The 14319-nt window shown below is 43.5% G+C and overlaps 1 protein-coding gene across 6 annotated transcripts in view; it reads left to right on the top strand.

The window, feature by feature from the left end:
* The window catches only part of PXK (PX domain containing serine/threonine kinase like), a 43072-nt gene extending 28824 nt beyond the window's left edge, over positions 1-14248 (top strand). For 3 of the 6 annotated variants that reach the window (XM_090022914.1, XM_090022911.1, XM_090022917.1), the window contains 6 exons: positions 522-570; positions 1332-1409; positions 2289-2375; positions 2976-3045; positions 3962-4024; positions 11959-14248. In XM_090022914.1, the coding sequence (XP_089879040.1) occupies positions 522-570; positions 1332-1409; positions 2289-2375; positions 2976-3045; positions 3962-4024; positions 11959-12164 (553 nt within the window). In that variant the 3' untranslated portion in view covers positions 12165-14248. Of the gene's footprint in view, positions 1-521; positions 571-1331; positions 1410-2288; positions 2376-2975; positions 3046-3961; positions 4025-7554; positions 7589-11958 lie in introns of all 6 variants that reach the window. The other 3 variants (XM_090022916.1, XM_090022915.1, XM_090022913.1) reach the window with 3 other exon arrangements.
* The last annotated feature ends 71 nt before the right edge of the window (positions 14249-14319 follow it).

Below are 14319 nucleotides of genomic sequence, written 5' to 3'. Positions count from 1 at the left end.
TACCTACCAAAATGACCCATCTTTCCATTGTGTAGACCAGTGGTGGTCTTTTTTGGCAGGTGAGCCACTAATTAGCCCCGTGCCTTCTCTGTGTACCACTCTGATCCCCTTCCTTCACTTGCTATTCTTCCCTTTCGGCTCCCTGCTCCCTACCCAGTTTGCTGGTTCATGTTCTGTTTTCTGTCTGATCTGCTGCTGTATTGCCTGTCCCCTCCCTGATCTGCCATGCGACTCGCCTGGAGGGTGCCTGTGCCACTTGGCGCACATGCCGCAGGTTGCCCACCCCTGGTGTAGACCATTTCTTCAGGTGCTTTCCTGCAACTGTTCAGTCTTGCTGGCTTCACATCAAGAGTGATGACATTTCCCTCTTGGGTGGGTTACTGCTGCTTGTACAGCACAAGGTTTCAGAATGAGAAGGCAACACATAAATATCAGCACAAATATAAGTAGTAGCAGGTGAGGGAGGGGACGGTCCCTACCACTCTTGGGAAGAGTGTACTGATCTTAACGTATTCTTTCAGATTATTCAGTGACGTTCTACTAACAAATTCTGAAAAGCCACAGTTCAAGGTAAAATTGACTGACGTCAGCATATCCTGGATCATTGCTAAGAGCATGTTTAGCTGGCTAGCCTTGGGTGTTGACTCCAGCCAGCCAAAAGGGACAGGGCTGAGCAGGGATTAGCAAATGTGAGGTGTGGGAGAGGGTTCTTGGTTGCTGCTCCTTTCCAGGGAGGGTGGAACAAACAAAGCAGAGGCTTTTGTGGGGAAGGAGGGAAGCGCAGAACAGGGCTATGCTGAGGCTACACAGCGCTGAGTTCAGCAGTTATTCCATGCTGACTTGGCCAAGGTGCTTGTAAACACCAGACAAGAATTGTGTAGCCTCATTTTTCTTCATAAGCATTTCCACCTGCCTCCAGTATATGCTGTCACACTTAAGAGCCTGACTGCCAAATTACTTGAGTGCTTTTGCATGCAGTTCTTGCTGGGTAAGTGTTCTTGCTAACAGTGACTGAAACCCACCTGTGAGAATTGGTAGAACCACTCTGTTGCCTATCCACCACTCCCCAATCCAGTCAGCAGCTATTAGACTGCGCGCTTGAGTGCCTCATGCATTGTCCATAATGTTCTGTCCTCATTGTTGGACTTCAGCTATATCTGGAGGGAAGGTTGCTTGCAGTAATTCCATGTTTTCCACTAATATTAGAGCCTGGGGCCTCATCACAGGTCAATACATTCTTCAGATTAAAAGTGGGTATCCAATAGTGAAGCTCTAGATTAAATTTTGGTTTATATATTCCCTATCATGATTTTTTTTTTCTCATTTATCAGATTCCCACTAAGTTAAGAGAGGCATTGAAAATTGCCAAGGAATGCATAGAAAAGAGACTAACTGAAGAACAGAAATTGGTAATTTTTCTGTGTGTTGTCTGGTTCTCACATCATTATTTTCTCCTCTGATTATTTCAACAACAACAAAAAAGTTTTTAAAATTAAAAAAAAAATTCTAAACAAATGTTTACAACACTGGAAGAAACTTTGGAAATACAGCCCTCTTATTTTCTTTATGACTTGTTCTTGTTGACAAATGCTTGTTCTTGACAAATGCACTAGTTGCAATCAATAGTCTATAATACATTGATTACATAAATTATGGCTTAGTAGACATCAAGAAGCTGTTGAAATGACTGGGTGAGTCTAAGTCATAAAGTCTGGATGCAAAGCCTTGGTCCTTTTAAAACCTGGGTTTTTTTCCACAGTCCATTTTAGGGAATCCGGCCCCCCCCTTCAGACTTGGAACAGAAGTTTCCCCAATTTCAGTAAAGCTGGTGTCTTTGTGCTTGTTTCAGGCCCCCTCTAGCTGAAAAAATGTCAGTAGTGCAAGCCCTCTGGACACTTATTTTTGGGAGGCTAAACTTTCCAATCCCTAGGAAGAACAATAGTGGTGTTAAAATATATTTAGTTGCAGGAGACTTGACTTTCCCATCTCACCCACTTCAGAATATATCCAGTAATCTTCTGATGTTACAGCTGTTGTATGTGTGAAGTGCTCATTGTCTTTAGTAGTGGCTCCAAAGACATTGTGGCTCCAGTCAAGCTCTGAGACATTATAAATCTAACTTCATTGCAGGGACCAGGGCTGATGGTATCTCTAAACCATTCATGGAGAAATTTTGAGTATTTAAACAAACATTGAGAACTTTCTCTAAGCTTAAGGGAATGTCTCTGAGGTCAAAAGTAAAGCTTTTGACTTGATATAGCTTGTCTTTGGTCTCTCCCCTTCTGAAGATTCACCAGCACCGAAGACTGATACGGGCTCAGTCTCACCATGGTTCTGAAGAAGAAAAAAAGAGGCGGAAGATCTTGGCACGAAAGGTTAGCAGGATCTTTCAGAACAAGTTTCTTGCATGCAGAAGTGTGCGCACATTCTGGAGAAAGAGGGTGCTCTGCATGTGAAGGTCATGAGAGAAGTGTTGCAGGAATTTATGCACACGCATGCATGCACATGCGTACAGCCCCAGGACATGCTGGCCATTCTCAGAGTGCTTTAATTTGTGCAGTCAGGTGATGTGCTGCAAAACAACATTTAAGTGTTGATAATTAGTTTAACCTTGAGTGAGCCAAATAAACCCCTCTGAGAATTGGCTGTATGAATTCATAGAGTTCACAGAACAGCCTGCTTGGATGCACTTTGATTAAGGTGGGCATCATGAACTTGGCAGCTCCTGTCTTCAACCAGACAGAGTGACTTTATGGCCATATCATCTGCCAGAGCGAGGGCTGGGAACTAGTTTCTAAGTGGGCTGCTGGGGATATCCTCCCAAAATGGGATTCCTTGCCTGATGTCAAGTTGGTGTAAGGCTTGTGATGTTAGGGAATACTTTATAGAAGGGGTGGGAGTAAAACATAGGTGGTCCTTGAGTAACAGTGGTGGAGAATGATTTCTTGTCTCTTCCTTTTTCTTCTTGATTCAAGAAGTCAAAACGCTCAACCTTTGAAAGCGGGGAAGAACATTCAGCAAAATACAGCAACTCAAATAATTCAGGTAATTGCAGAGAAGACCAGTTTTACCACACTTACTTCAAAGTCTTGATCTTCTTTCTGAACTAGATCATTTGCTGGTTAGGTCCAGAATCTCAGTGAATTTTGTACCTTAGAGTAAGATTGGAGTATGAAAAAGCTGATCCTTGTCTTCATTATTTGTAAAGATCAAATGATGCGGTAAAAAATGTAGTCACTAATTAGTTACTTAATTGAAAACCTATCTCAGAGTGGTGTTTGACCCTCTGGAAGGATCTCTCTTTATAAAAGCACCCATTCAACCATTTTGAAACTTTATCCCCATGGCAGTTTATATTCCTCAGTAAAAAGTTACACAGACAAATTGATGATCTGCTGAAAAGTTAACCACGTTGCTGTCCAGTTCTGCAGATGACTGTTTGTGGGGAAGTTTCACCTTACTGAACAATGTAGTTGTTCAGTCTGTGTTTCTTTTTTTCCCCTTGCAAGGCAGTTAGTTAAGTGTCTGTATCAAATGCTTTCAGAACGCAGCCTGTCAGGAAACAGTTAGTTGTCAAGACAAATTGTAATGCTGATGCAAATGAACTAAAAACTTCTCTCCTAGGAGAGATGTGGTCAGAGCTGCAGTTAGGGAGCACACATGTCTCAAGGACTGCAGAATTTGGACCCAGAAACTCCTCAGCCTGACCACTTCTGAAAAGAATTGGTCCTTGCTGGGGAGTTCTGCCCAGAGTGCTTCATTTTTGTGGGGCTTGTCCTGCTGTGGGATTTTGCCCTGCAAAGTGTTTCTGCTCACAGAGGGTCTGATTCTGCTACCATTCATGCCTTACTGTCTGAGGCAGCATTGGTTCAGCAGTCAGTAAAAGGCTGTTTTCAAAGACCTGCTGTATGTTGAGTAACCAGAAGTGAAACTTGAGTCGCTCTGTTGTTGTCTTGTTCAGCAGGCTCTGGGGCAAGCTCCCCGTTAACATCGCCGTCATCTCCCACTCCGCCCTCGACGGCAGGTAAGTCACAGCTACGGAAGTGCCTGTCTGTCTCTTGTTCCATTTTGTCCCTATGGTAGCTGTACTTCAGGGAAGGGAAAGGATGACACTGGGGGGGCAAGAGGCAGCCCTAATACAACATTCACCTGACATTCTTCACCTTGTAGCAACAAAAGTGCAGGCAGCTGGATTCTTTTGAGCATCATAGCCTTGTGTTATACAAGACTTCTTGTTTTAACAGGTTTCCCTATAATACTCCTGCATATAATCCACTCACACAGTATAAATTCTTGCTTCAGTCTGTTTTGCCCTAATGCTTCCTGCACTGTTACGTTCTGAATGTCCTCTGGGCTTTCCATTATGTCACAATAGGCTTTGCTCTGTGATGTTCCATTCTCTGCATCCCCCAGCGCTGTTCTGTGGTTCAGCAGTCTCCTGTGCTGTCTTTGTATATCCAGGTTAATAGTCAAATCTGCATTTATAGGGTCATTCAGGAGCAGTATTAATAGAGACTGCTAAAATGATGTGCTGCCAGGAGGAAAAGCGTTCAGAGAAAATTGGGCTATAGTGACTAGTTCACCTGATTTCAGGAATGAGTACCTTGCTATTTAGAAGATATTTAAAAGACCTCTGTCTAAGATCCATGAAATGGTAGGGGAAGTGGTCTGGTCTGGTGGTGGTTTTTAGTTAGCTGGTCATAGAATGACCTTCTACATCATGCAGCAATATATGGAATAACTAGTATGGTCTCACTCAAGCTCAGGATATGTTAATAATAATTGAACTCTTCTCTCCTGTAAGAGAAGCCTCCTGTTCCATTGATAGCAACCTATAAGCTCTCCATCTTGGTGCTGCCTGTCTCAGGGCTGTGCCATGGCTTGCTGGTGCTCCCTAGTATGGTCCAGAGGCAGTACAGATGTGGCCTGAGACTTGTGTAGTCTGCAAGAACATTTCATCCCATGTTCAGAGAACGTCTGTTGCATGATGCGACTCATCCTGTTGATGCTGCCTCATGCCTGTCTGCTCAATAGTGGGCTAATCTGCTGTGTGATCCATGCACGTGCTTCTGACAAAGTATTGTGACGTGGTTGGTAACGCTGTGTCGCTGTGTGTGAAGGCTTCTGAGTATTGCCACCATTTAAAAAAGTATTCTGTTGGGACTTACTGCATCTGAGAAGCTATTAGCTCATCTGATCTTGCATGAATAGGGGTGATTGTGTAGTAGTACCACTTCCAGTGGTAGCTAGAAAGGGAAGCCTGGGGTTGTTTCTTGTTGATAACTTCTGCTTTCTGCTTCAGTGTCTCATCTGCATTCTTATAATGGTTCTACCTAGCTGAGGTGCATGGCAGAGGGTATGAAGTCCGTTCAACTCTAGGCTTCTTGTCAGGATCCCGTTTCTCTATGTTGGACAGTGTAGTCTCAAGGCAATGCCTCGTGTTGTGGTAATGGGATACACCTACACCACAGTGGTGGGGAGGGCATCTGACAGCAGTATCATCCCCTGCCCTGTCCCCACTATTGCCATGTCTCTTGCTTGCACAGTGGAGTTGCTCAGCACATTAAGTGAGATTTCTGCAATTAAATGAAATTAAAGTACAGTTAAATTCTGCAGCTAAATTTGGTTCAAGAACTAAGGGCTTTTGGAACCTTTTGTAATTGGATAAAAACCCACCCCTAGGTATTTTCTTTCAGTTGACAGTAGTTGGTCAATACAGTTCTGTTTCAATTTCAAGGCTCAGGCTGAATAGGTAAGTTTGAGACATGACTCAGAGCTGGAGTGCTGCATTAGACCTTTTGGGAGGAAGACCATGACATTCAGGATTGAGCTTGGAGAAGTAGCTGATTGGAGCTGTGGGTGATCATAGTTAGCATTTTAGTGGTGCCCTGCTGTGAGCAATTAAATTGCATTAGCACATCAGAGCCTTGTCTCAAGACTGCCTCCTCCTATGCACTTCTAGTTGATTATTTAGTGGACTGGGAACATCTGCTGTTAGAATGGTCTGAGCTAGATGAGAAGAAACATACAGTGATGCTCTATTGGATTGCAGATTGTGAGGGCCTGACCTTCTGGCATAACAAAGGATAAAGAAAGAATCCAGCCCCAGAAAGGGAAGTCAGGCTATCTGTTTCCTGGTTTTAATAGTGTCAGAGCTAAGGACACCAGCAAACAGTGATGAGTATTGCAAACAAATGTTTTGGTTCTTTTTAAATGGCTTCAGTCTGGCTATATTCATGGCCCTCTCATGTTTGCTTTTGAGTGCTTTTTGTGTGGAAAGCCCATATCAAAGATGTATGCATGAGTATTTGTAAAAACTGCTGCCTGTCCATGTGTTTTTTGGGAAGCTTGGGTGCTCACCTGCTCGGGGAGCAGGAGCCATACCATGCCACTGATATAAGCAATATAACATGAGTCTTCTGCTTGTGATTGTTCCAGCAGTGCATACAAGGAAGTCACAGCTGGTTAACTAGCATTCTGCCAACAGGGGAAGTCTAACTTTTTTTGCAAATTACTTACTGCTTTACTACCAAATAGAAAGAAATCTTTCTGGGATCCTTTTGTTTAGATTTAGATGGTGGCAAATGCTGATTGTCATACAGCTTCCTGTGGGTCAGAGCTCTGTCTGAGGATTTAAGTCACTTCCTGTTGCATGTTCAATCTTTAAACAATATTAATTCTGCAGTCACTTTACAAATCCATTCGTTTTTTTTGTGTGTGGTCAGGAACTGTAATTGGGGCCAGATGGGCTGGAAGACATGATAAAAAGGAATGTCAGAATCTTCATTCCCTCCCTGCTGGTCCTGGCAAGCATTTATTAATAAGCACGCTCTTCTGTGAAAGCACTAAGGGCTGAAAGATGATGACTCTGCTTGGTCCATCCTCCCCATCTAAAGTTTATGAGTTCAACAGGTTATTTTGTGATAACTTGTGAGAATGGAGTGGAGGGATTGGATTTGCCCACAAAGGAGGTTTCTGTAAGCCAACTGGCATGTATGAACAAAACATTTTCCTTCTGAAAGTTCACCCACACAATGCAAGTGCTTCAGGATAAAAAGTAAATAAATGTAGACATGAATTGCATGAGAATTGTTACACTCTGTCAAATGAATGGATTTTGTGTTCTATGGTTATTCTTCAGAGTCATTCAGCACTAAAGTTGTACAAGGAACATGTACCTTCACTAACTGAAAGTGCTTTCAAGACCCACAAAGCTTGACATCTGGCACTTGAAAATGAATGCATGCGTGTTTTGCTTTTAGAAGCATGTTTAACCAGTACATAAGATTATCAGTGTGGAAGAATGTGGTTCATTGTATTATGTACACAGTAACTTGACTGACTTTGTTTGCCTTTTATGCATAGAGCTCAAACCCGATACATTCTTGTTCAGAGAAAAATGTTTATGGGAGTAGTAAAACGACTAACCATTATGTAACCTAGATAACTGCACAGCTAGCAGTGTCTGTTTTTAATTACTGTGTGACTGAATGATACTACAGTCAGAATAATAATTTGTCCTCTCTCTCTCTCTCTCTCTGCTGTCTTCAATAGAGCATGCATCATTTTGAACGCGAATTTCAGAAAAGTAAGCTAACATTGATTTTTCTCTTTAAAGATGCTCTGTTTCTGTCTGGGAAATCAAAGACAGCCTTGAACTTCTGCTACAAGTGAATGAAAGAGCAGTAGATTTTAAGCTACTTTGAGTTGTTTTCATGAAATACGGCATCTTTAAAAATATCACTGATTTTTTTTTTTTTTCCTTGTTTGCATCTCACTAAGCAAACTTCAGTGCAGTTTTCACAGTTCCTGTCACTACATCCATTATTAAGATTTTGTTTCAATTTGGGCATCAACTTCTATAACACCTGATAAACTTTTTGTTCCTTTAACACCCTCATAACAAAAACAACCTTGTAAAACCTTGGTAAGTTTGTTTGAGTGTTTATTCCTGTGACTTTGTGAATGAACAGATATTTGGCTGTGAGCAGCTTCCAGTGTGTGTGTAGAGGTAACAGGGAACCACAAATCAGACTCTTGCATTAAATCACTCTTTTTTTTTTTTTTTTCTCCCCCCAACTCCCCAGAGATTAGGAAGGATTTTCCTTGTTGGACAAATGGAAGAAAAATAGTAGCTGCCCCTGCTGTGAGGTTATACTTAAATGAGCAAGGGGTTCCTTTTAAGCATGAGACTGTGAGGGTTGTCCCTGTTTTTGATGACCTAATTGAAATGAAACAGCTGTTGCAAACCTTTATGTACGTGGGCAAGTGCAGCATTTACTACTCATAGGCTATCTTCTAGTGTGGCTTCACCAATTTCAACTGCTGCATCTGTGTGTGAAGGCTAAGTTGTGATTGAAGGTTTTGGAACAGTTGCTGAAGCTGGTAAGATGCCTCCACAATGGAGAAACTCAACTTCCCCATGTTTCGAGCAGTGTTGCTAGCTGTTCTATTTCCATGTATTATTTACATATTACCTAACTATAAAGGATTTAAAAAATGTCATCTCCCCCACAGCTCCTCCAAGAAAAGAAACCAGGCAACAGTGCCTTGGCCTAATTGTATATAGAGATCCATCATCATGTGAATGGTGGGGGCTTTCTGCCTTTTCCCATCAAGTGTGTCCTTTTCTTGGTCCCTGTGCTACTGCTCTAACTGAGCCCTGTGTGGAATTCAAGCCACTGTTTATTTTTTGTGACGCTCATACGATGCAGTCTACAACTGAATTCTTTTTTAGCCTCTTTAGTCCTGCCACCTCAGTCCTAGTTCTGCTTTCTGTATCTTTTTTCCAGCTATCCCTTTCCTTACCAGATGTTCCCGACTCTTTCATAGCATGCTGTATTAATACCTAGCAGTTCTGTTCACAAGTTAAGCAGTGAGGATGTGGGAAAATGCTTCCCTTGTTGTGCTCTGCTGTGACTTGAGTAGAACGAGACTGCACTATAACTGAAGTCGTTCTTTCTTCTGTTGTAACTTTCCATGGTATTTTCCAGCGCAATGTTGATCATCAGTGAGCATGGGACAGTTTAGAAAGACCAATGCTTGGGATGACTCCCCAGTATATTTTACTAGACTGCTTTGTCAGGCCTTAAAGGCTTCTTCTCTTTTAAGAGGCCGGGATGGTTGAGTTGAATAAGGAGGACAATTCAGACAAGTCCGTGACTTACACAGTGAACCTTTGGGTCGTCTTCAGTTTGTGCTACCTTTTTGCCTTGTGCTTTGATTATGAGAGAGGTTGATTTTAAAAGAATCCTCCTGCAACAAAGTCAAATTGTTCCAGTTTGCCCAGAGCTGGAGTCCGCCCCCTGAGCTTGGATATTTCTGTGTGGGGCAGGAGATGAATTCATAGACTTGAAATGGTCATGCATTTCCATGGTAACGTGGTGTTGTGCCCCTCTGGGTGCTGGCTGGTGTGTAGCTGGGATGTTCCCCCTCTCATAAATGGCTGAAGAGCACGAACCTCAAGAATGCTCTGGGGTGATATGACCCTGGCACCCATTCCTGCCCAGGGCAGAGGGTCAGACCTGATGATCTGTTTAGGTCCCTTCCAACCCTAAGCACTATGATACTATGAATGCAGTTAGGTACTGCCCAGGTCACACATTGGGTTTTTTTGTATCTGCAGTTTCTTTTCCAGGTTTGTTCCTGTGTGGGGGAGGAAAAAAGCCTGTAAGACCTGACACAGAATGACAACAAGGGAAATTTGAGCTAAGGTCACTTGTCTTCTCAAACCAAGCCTGTTTTTCTTTCACCATCAGTAGTTGATCTAAGATCATTGTGCAGCAAGGAGAAATGTGACAAGTAGAGAACAGAATGGCTTCCCTATGCTTGCTTTCTGTTGCTCAACCACAGGCCTGACACTTCATTGAAAACCCCTCAAATGCACCCTTGCGTCTTTTTAATTAGAGCCATTTGCTGCCAGTGAAAACCTTGGTAACTGCTCTGTTAGCCTGGCCACTTCCCTTCGTTCTCAGACAGTGGCACAGTTCTCATCTCTTGTTAGCAGTGTTCTCCAATATGCTAGATCTGGCAAAAATAAATGCAGTCCCATTGACTTCAGATTCCTTGCTTTTCAGTCTGGTTACTGGATAACACATTGTCAAAAGCTTACCTGCATGGAGGACTTGAATATTATTGAATAAGCACACAGCTGAGCCCTTATCCTTCTCCATTCTCTGTAGGATATGTGAACAGGATATTTGAAATGCTCATCTTGTTACCTGAGAGAGGGTGAACTAGAAATGCCACATCTGACTGTGTGGCCATGTGTGGTAGAACTATTAGAGATCGCAGTTGAACATCTTATTTACTTGTGTATTTATGTCCGGTGCATGGCAGCACAGCTCTCAGACAATCGAGGACAGGTCTAAGTCAGGACGTAACGGAATTACCCAAAGTCATGGTCTTGTAATGTAATGCAAAAGGAATCATTCCTGTGGCATTTGTGATTCATACTCGCAGCCCTCACGAGTCTGATGAGCTACGAGGATATCACGATTCAAGGGTATGACTTAATAAGAAGTGCTCTTTCCACTCATTGCAAAACTGTTGGTGAGCTTTCAGAAACTATCTGGCCTCTGTGTATCGTCAGTCTATACGCAGGACCCTGGCAATCAGTGACAGCTGATACCTCCTTAAGAACCTGAGATTGTGATGTAGCTATGAATAGGTAACTGGGCGCATCTACAAGAGATGCTACATGGCCATAGCTTGTCACTACAGCAGTGAAGTGTTGGAAGCAACCCGTGCAGCATCGTGACTGTGCAGCAACGTCAGTTACTGCATAGACATTTAGTACTTGTGTAAGCAAATACTAAATGACTGCACAGTCTGGCACATCTGTAGATATGCCCTGTATGACATGGTGCCAGAGCCTATAACCTCAGAGCCTTGGTTTGTTCCTCTGAGCCAGTGCATAACAGTTTCTTGTATTTTCTAGTTGCATGATTCATTGAGTTCCCAAGAAATGGGGCACCCAGAGCTTGTCTTCAGACATGGATTGGATGACTTTGTGTAGATCCCTGTGCCCTGCATTTGCAGGAGGGTGGATTAGATCTGCTAGGTCTATCTCATAGTTTAGTTTCATAGTTTCTAGGGTCGGAAGGGACCTGAGCAGATCATCTAGTCCGACCCGACCCCAGCAAGATGTGCATCTAATCTCCTCTTAAACACCCCCAGGGTAGAAGCCTGCACCACTTCTCTTGGAAGCTGGTTCCAGACCCTAGCCACCCTGACCGTGAAGTAGCACCTCCTGATGTCTAACTTAAACCTACCCTCTGCCAGCTTGTGACCATTATTCCTGGTCACTCCTGGCAGTGCTCGGGGAAACAGTGACTCCCCCAGTGCCTGCTGATCCCCCCCCCCCGACTAGTTTATAACAGGCCACAAGATCCCCCTCAGCCTTCTCTTGTGGAGGCTGAACAGGTTCAGGTCCCATAGCCTCTCCTCGTTGGGCCTGCCCTGTTGTCCCCTGATCATGCGAGTGGCCTCCTCTGGACCCTCTCCATGCTGTCCACATCCCTCCTGAAATACGGTGCCCAGAACTGGACGCAATACTCCAGCTGCGGCCTGACCAGTGCCGCATAGAGGGGGAGGATCACATCTTTGGACCTGCTCGAGATGCATCTGTGGATGCACGACAAGGTGCGGTTGGCCTTCCTGACTGCCTCTCCACACTGCCGGCCCATGTTCATCTGGGAGTCGATGACTCCCAGATCCTTTTCCGCCTCCGTGCTGACAAGAGGGGAGTTCCCCAGCCTGTAGGTATGGTGCCGGTTGTTCCTCCTTGGTTTCTGTGATCCTCCTATTCCACAATCTGCAGCTGCACACGCTCAAGAATTACTGCCAAATATGCTGGCTAGTAATGTAGCAAGGGAGCTGCAGTCTTTGGCTCAAGTGCCTTTGCAAGCAAGTTCTGTGGATGTATTTATTGATTTACATGTTTTCTCAACTCCACAGGAGCAGCATCAATACCCCCTCCACCTCCACCACTGCCACCACCAGCAGCTCCCCCTCTTCCTCATACGGATGTGCCAATACAGCCTGACCCTCGGCCTGCCATCAGTGCAAGCCGAGGAGCCTTACTTAGCTCCATTCAAAGGTTTCAGAAAGGAACTTTGAAGAAAACAGAGACGTGTGACCACAGTGCTCCCAGGATCAGTTGAAGTTACTGGTTACGCCAGGACTGGATTCCCTCCCATGTTCTCCATGGACAGATACCCTTCACACCTGATGACTGAGCCACCAGCGAGGGGTGGTATTCTGCAGCTGTCTCTTCAGACCCATTTCAGCTTGTTCTAGGAATTTCTCTCCTTTAACTAGCAGCACCATAGTTTGAATTGCATTGCCATGCCCTGGTGACAAGTATCCACTTCCTTTATTCCAGGTAAAGGAATTCTGGTCTTTAGCCAAATGCATGTTTCTAGAGGTGCAGCAGGTTGGTTTTTTTTCTACCAACAAATTAAAGGCTGAAATTAGGAACAGCTCTGACAATGGTGAATCAGTAATTTTTTTTCTCTGATTCTACTCTTCCTCTTGTTTCAAATGCTCAAATCTAATTTTGGTCTGCTCTGAGTTACTTTCCAGCATTGTCTTATAGTTGGCACATTAAATGTTTGCTGCACCAAATCAGCAACTTTGTTTTAAATCATTTAAAAAAAGCACTTAATGCAAAGTGTAGCACACAGGTGAGGGAGAGGGAACTGCAGACTTGATTCTGTCTTCACGTGTTTGCTGTTGGAGTAGCCTGAATGCTGGTCAGGATTACACATGCTTGAACTAACCACCCCAAACCTGCTCTTCCTAGCTATCTATTGCACTTGCAGGGGAAATGGTGTGTTAATTCAAGAAATAATTGAAGAAAGAGTTAATTTGGCACTGGAATATTATTCAACACACCCAAGTTTTTCATCTACATGAAACTAATTTTGCTTTTGGGGAAAATCACAAAACACAATTTTACAATTTAATATCTTTATTTGAAAGATCCTTTATTCTAAGATTTGCTTAAAACCTTAAACAAATTGCACTTTAAAGGATTATGATAATCCATTTTTAAATTCAAGTACATCAGTGTTTGTTACTATGCAGAGAATGTCTGTGTATAAAGTTTCATGTAACTTGTGATATATATTCAGTCTTATTTTTATTAAAATAAATGTCAATGGAATTTCTCCAATCAGAATGGTGGTAGATGCTTTCAGATCTGTTGTAAACCGGACTTTGCAAAGAAACTCCAATGTAAGTTTCTGCTTGCATACGAATTAAGACATGTTGGCATTACTAAGTGGAGTGAGACGGGGAACTGCCCTTGTGCTAGCCTTGTTCATGGGGGTAGAAATTGGGGTCTTGAATAGCAGAGTAACATTTTGCTAAGGGGATACACCACAGAAGTAAGCCTGGGCAGGCCAAACATCTACAAGTGCATCTCTAAGATGTTCTCTGTACCCAAGCTTGCTGAGCCATGAAAAGGCCAAGGTGCAGGCTTCCTCTGGCCTTGGGCTGTGTTCATGCACAGAGGGATTTAAGAATGGTGGTGCTATACTAGCAAAATAGCTTCTACTGTAAAAGCTGAGCCTTTGTATTGGCACAGGAAAGCTGCCACAAGCTATGCTAGCACAACACTCCAGCTGATCAGCAGTAAGATACTGGCATATGTGTGTCAGGGATTTTGCTCAGGCTTAGCTAATCTCCATTGTCCACAAACCCCCTGTATTTTAAAGTACTGTGGCAGTTGTCTAACTGTGGTATAGTAATATGTATCTAATATGTAAGCTTTACAGGGTTCCTACCTAGGTTTTATTCTTTTAACTGCACTGTAGAAAGCCTTTAGAACTAAGCCAAACAGTGAATAGGGTGGAGGAAAATCTTCCCCAGGCTGCTGTTTTACCATACCAGGTACTTCAGCTGATCTGAAACTGAACTGAGTGAAGGGGGTCAGGGGACTAGAAGCCAAGAACAGCTTGACTAGGCAATACTGGAGAGACTGTAGGTGGAAGGATTAAAATGTCTGATCTACAAGGTAAAAGCTGTCTTGGGGGCTTCTTGCTGACATTACTCATCAACCTCAACTGGAGCCTTTGCAGCTCTAGAGCCCCAAAGTGTGAACAGAAATTCCAGAAGTGTAAGTCTAGTACACACACTTTCTGTGGTAATGGCTCCATCACCACACCTGTTTCTAGAAATGGGCACCCTAGTCCTACAGCAATAAGAAGCAGGTGCAAAAGAGGCCCGTGCAAGTGCAGACTGACATCTGAGTTGTGATAAAAGGCAGCTGTAGAGCCAGTCTAAGCCTAGAGTCCAGCTCCACTGCCCTGTAGC

Source organism: Crocodylus siamensis, chromosome 11, assembly GCF_052110815.1.
Source record: "Crocodylus siamensis isolate JL-2025a chromosome 11, ASM5211081v1, whole genome shotgun sequence".
NCBI classification, from domain to species: Eukaryota; Metazoa; Chordata; order Crocodylia; family Crocodylidae; genus Crocodylus; species Crocodylus siamensis.
The sequence above is the reverse complement of the archived record's forward strand: the minus strand, read 5'-3'. Positions and strand labels throughout refer to the sequence as shown.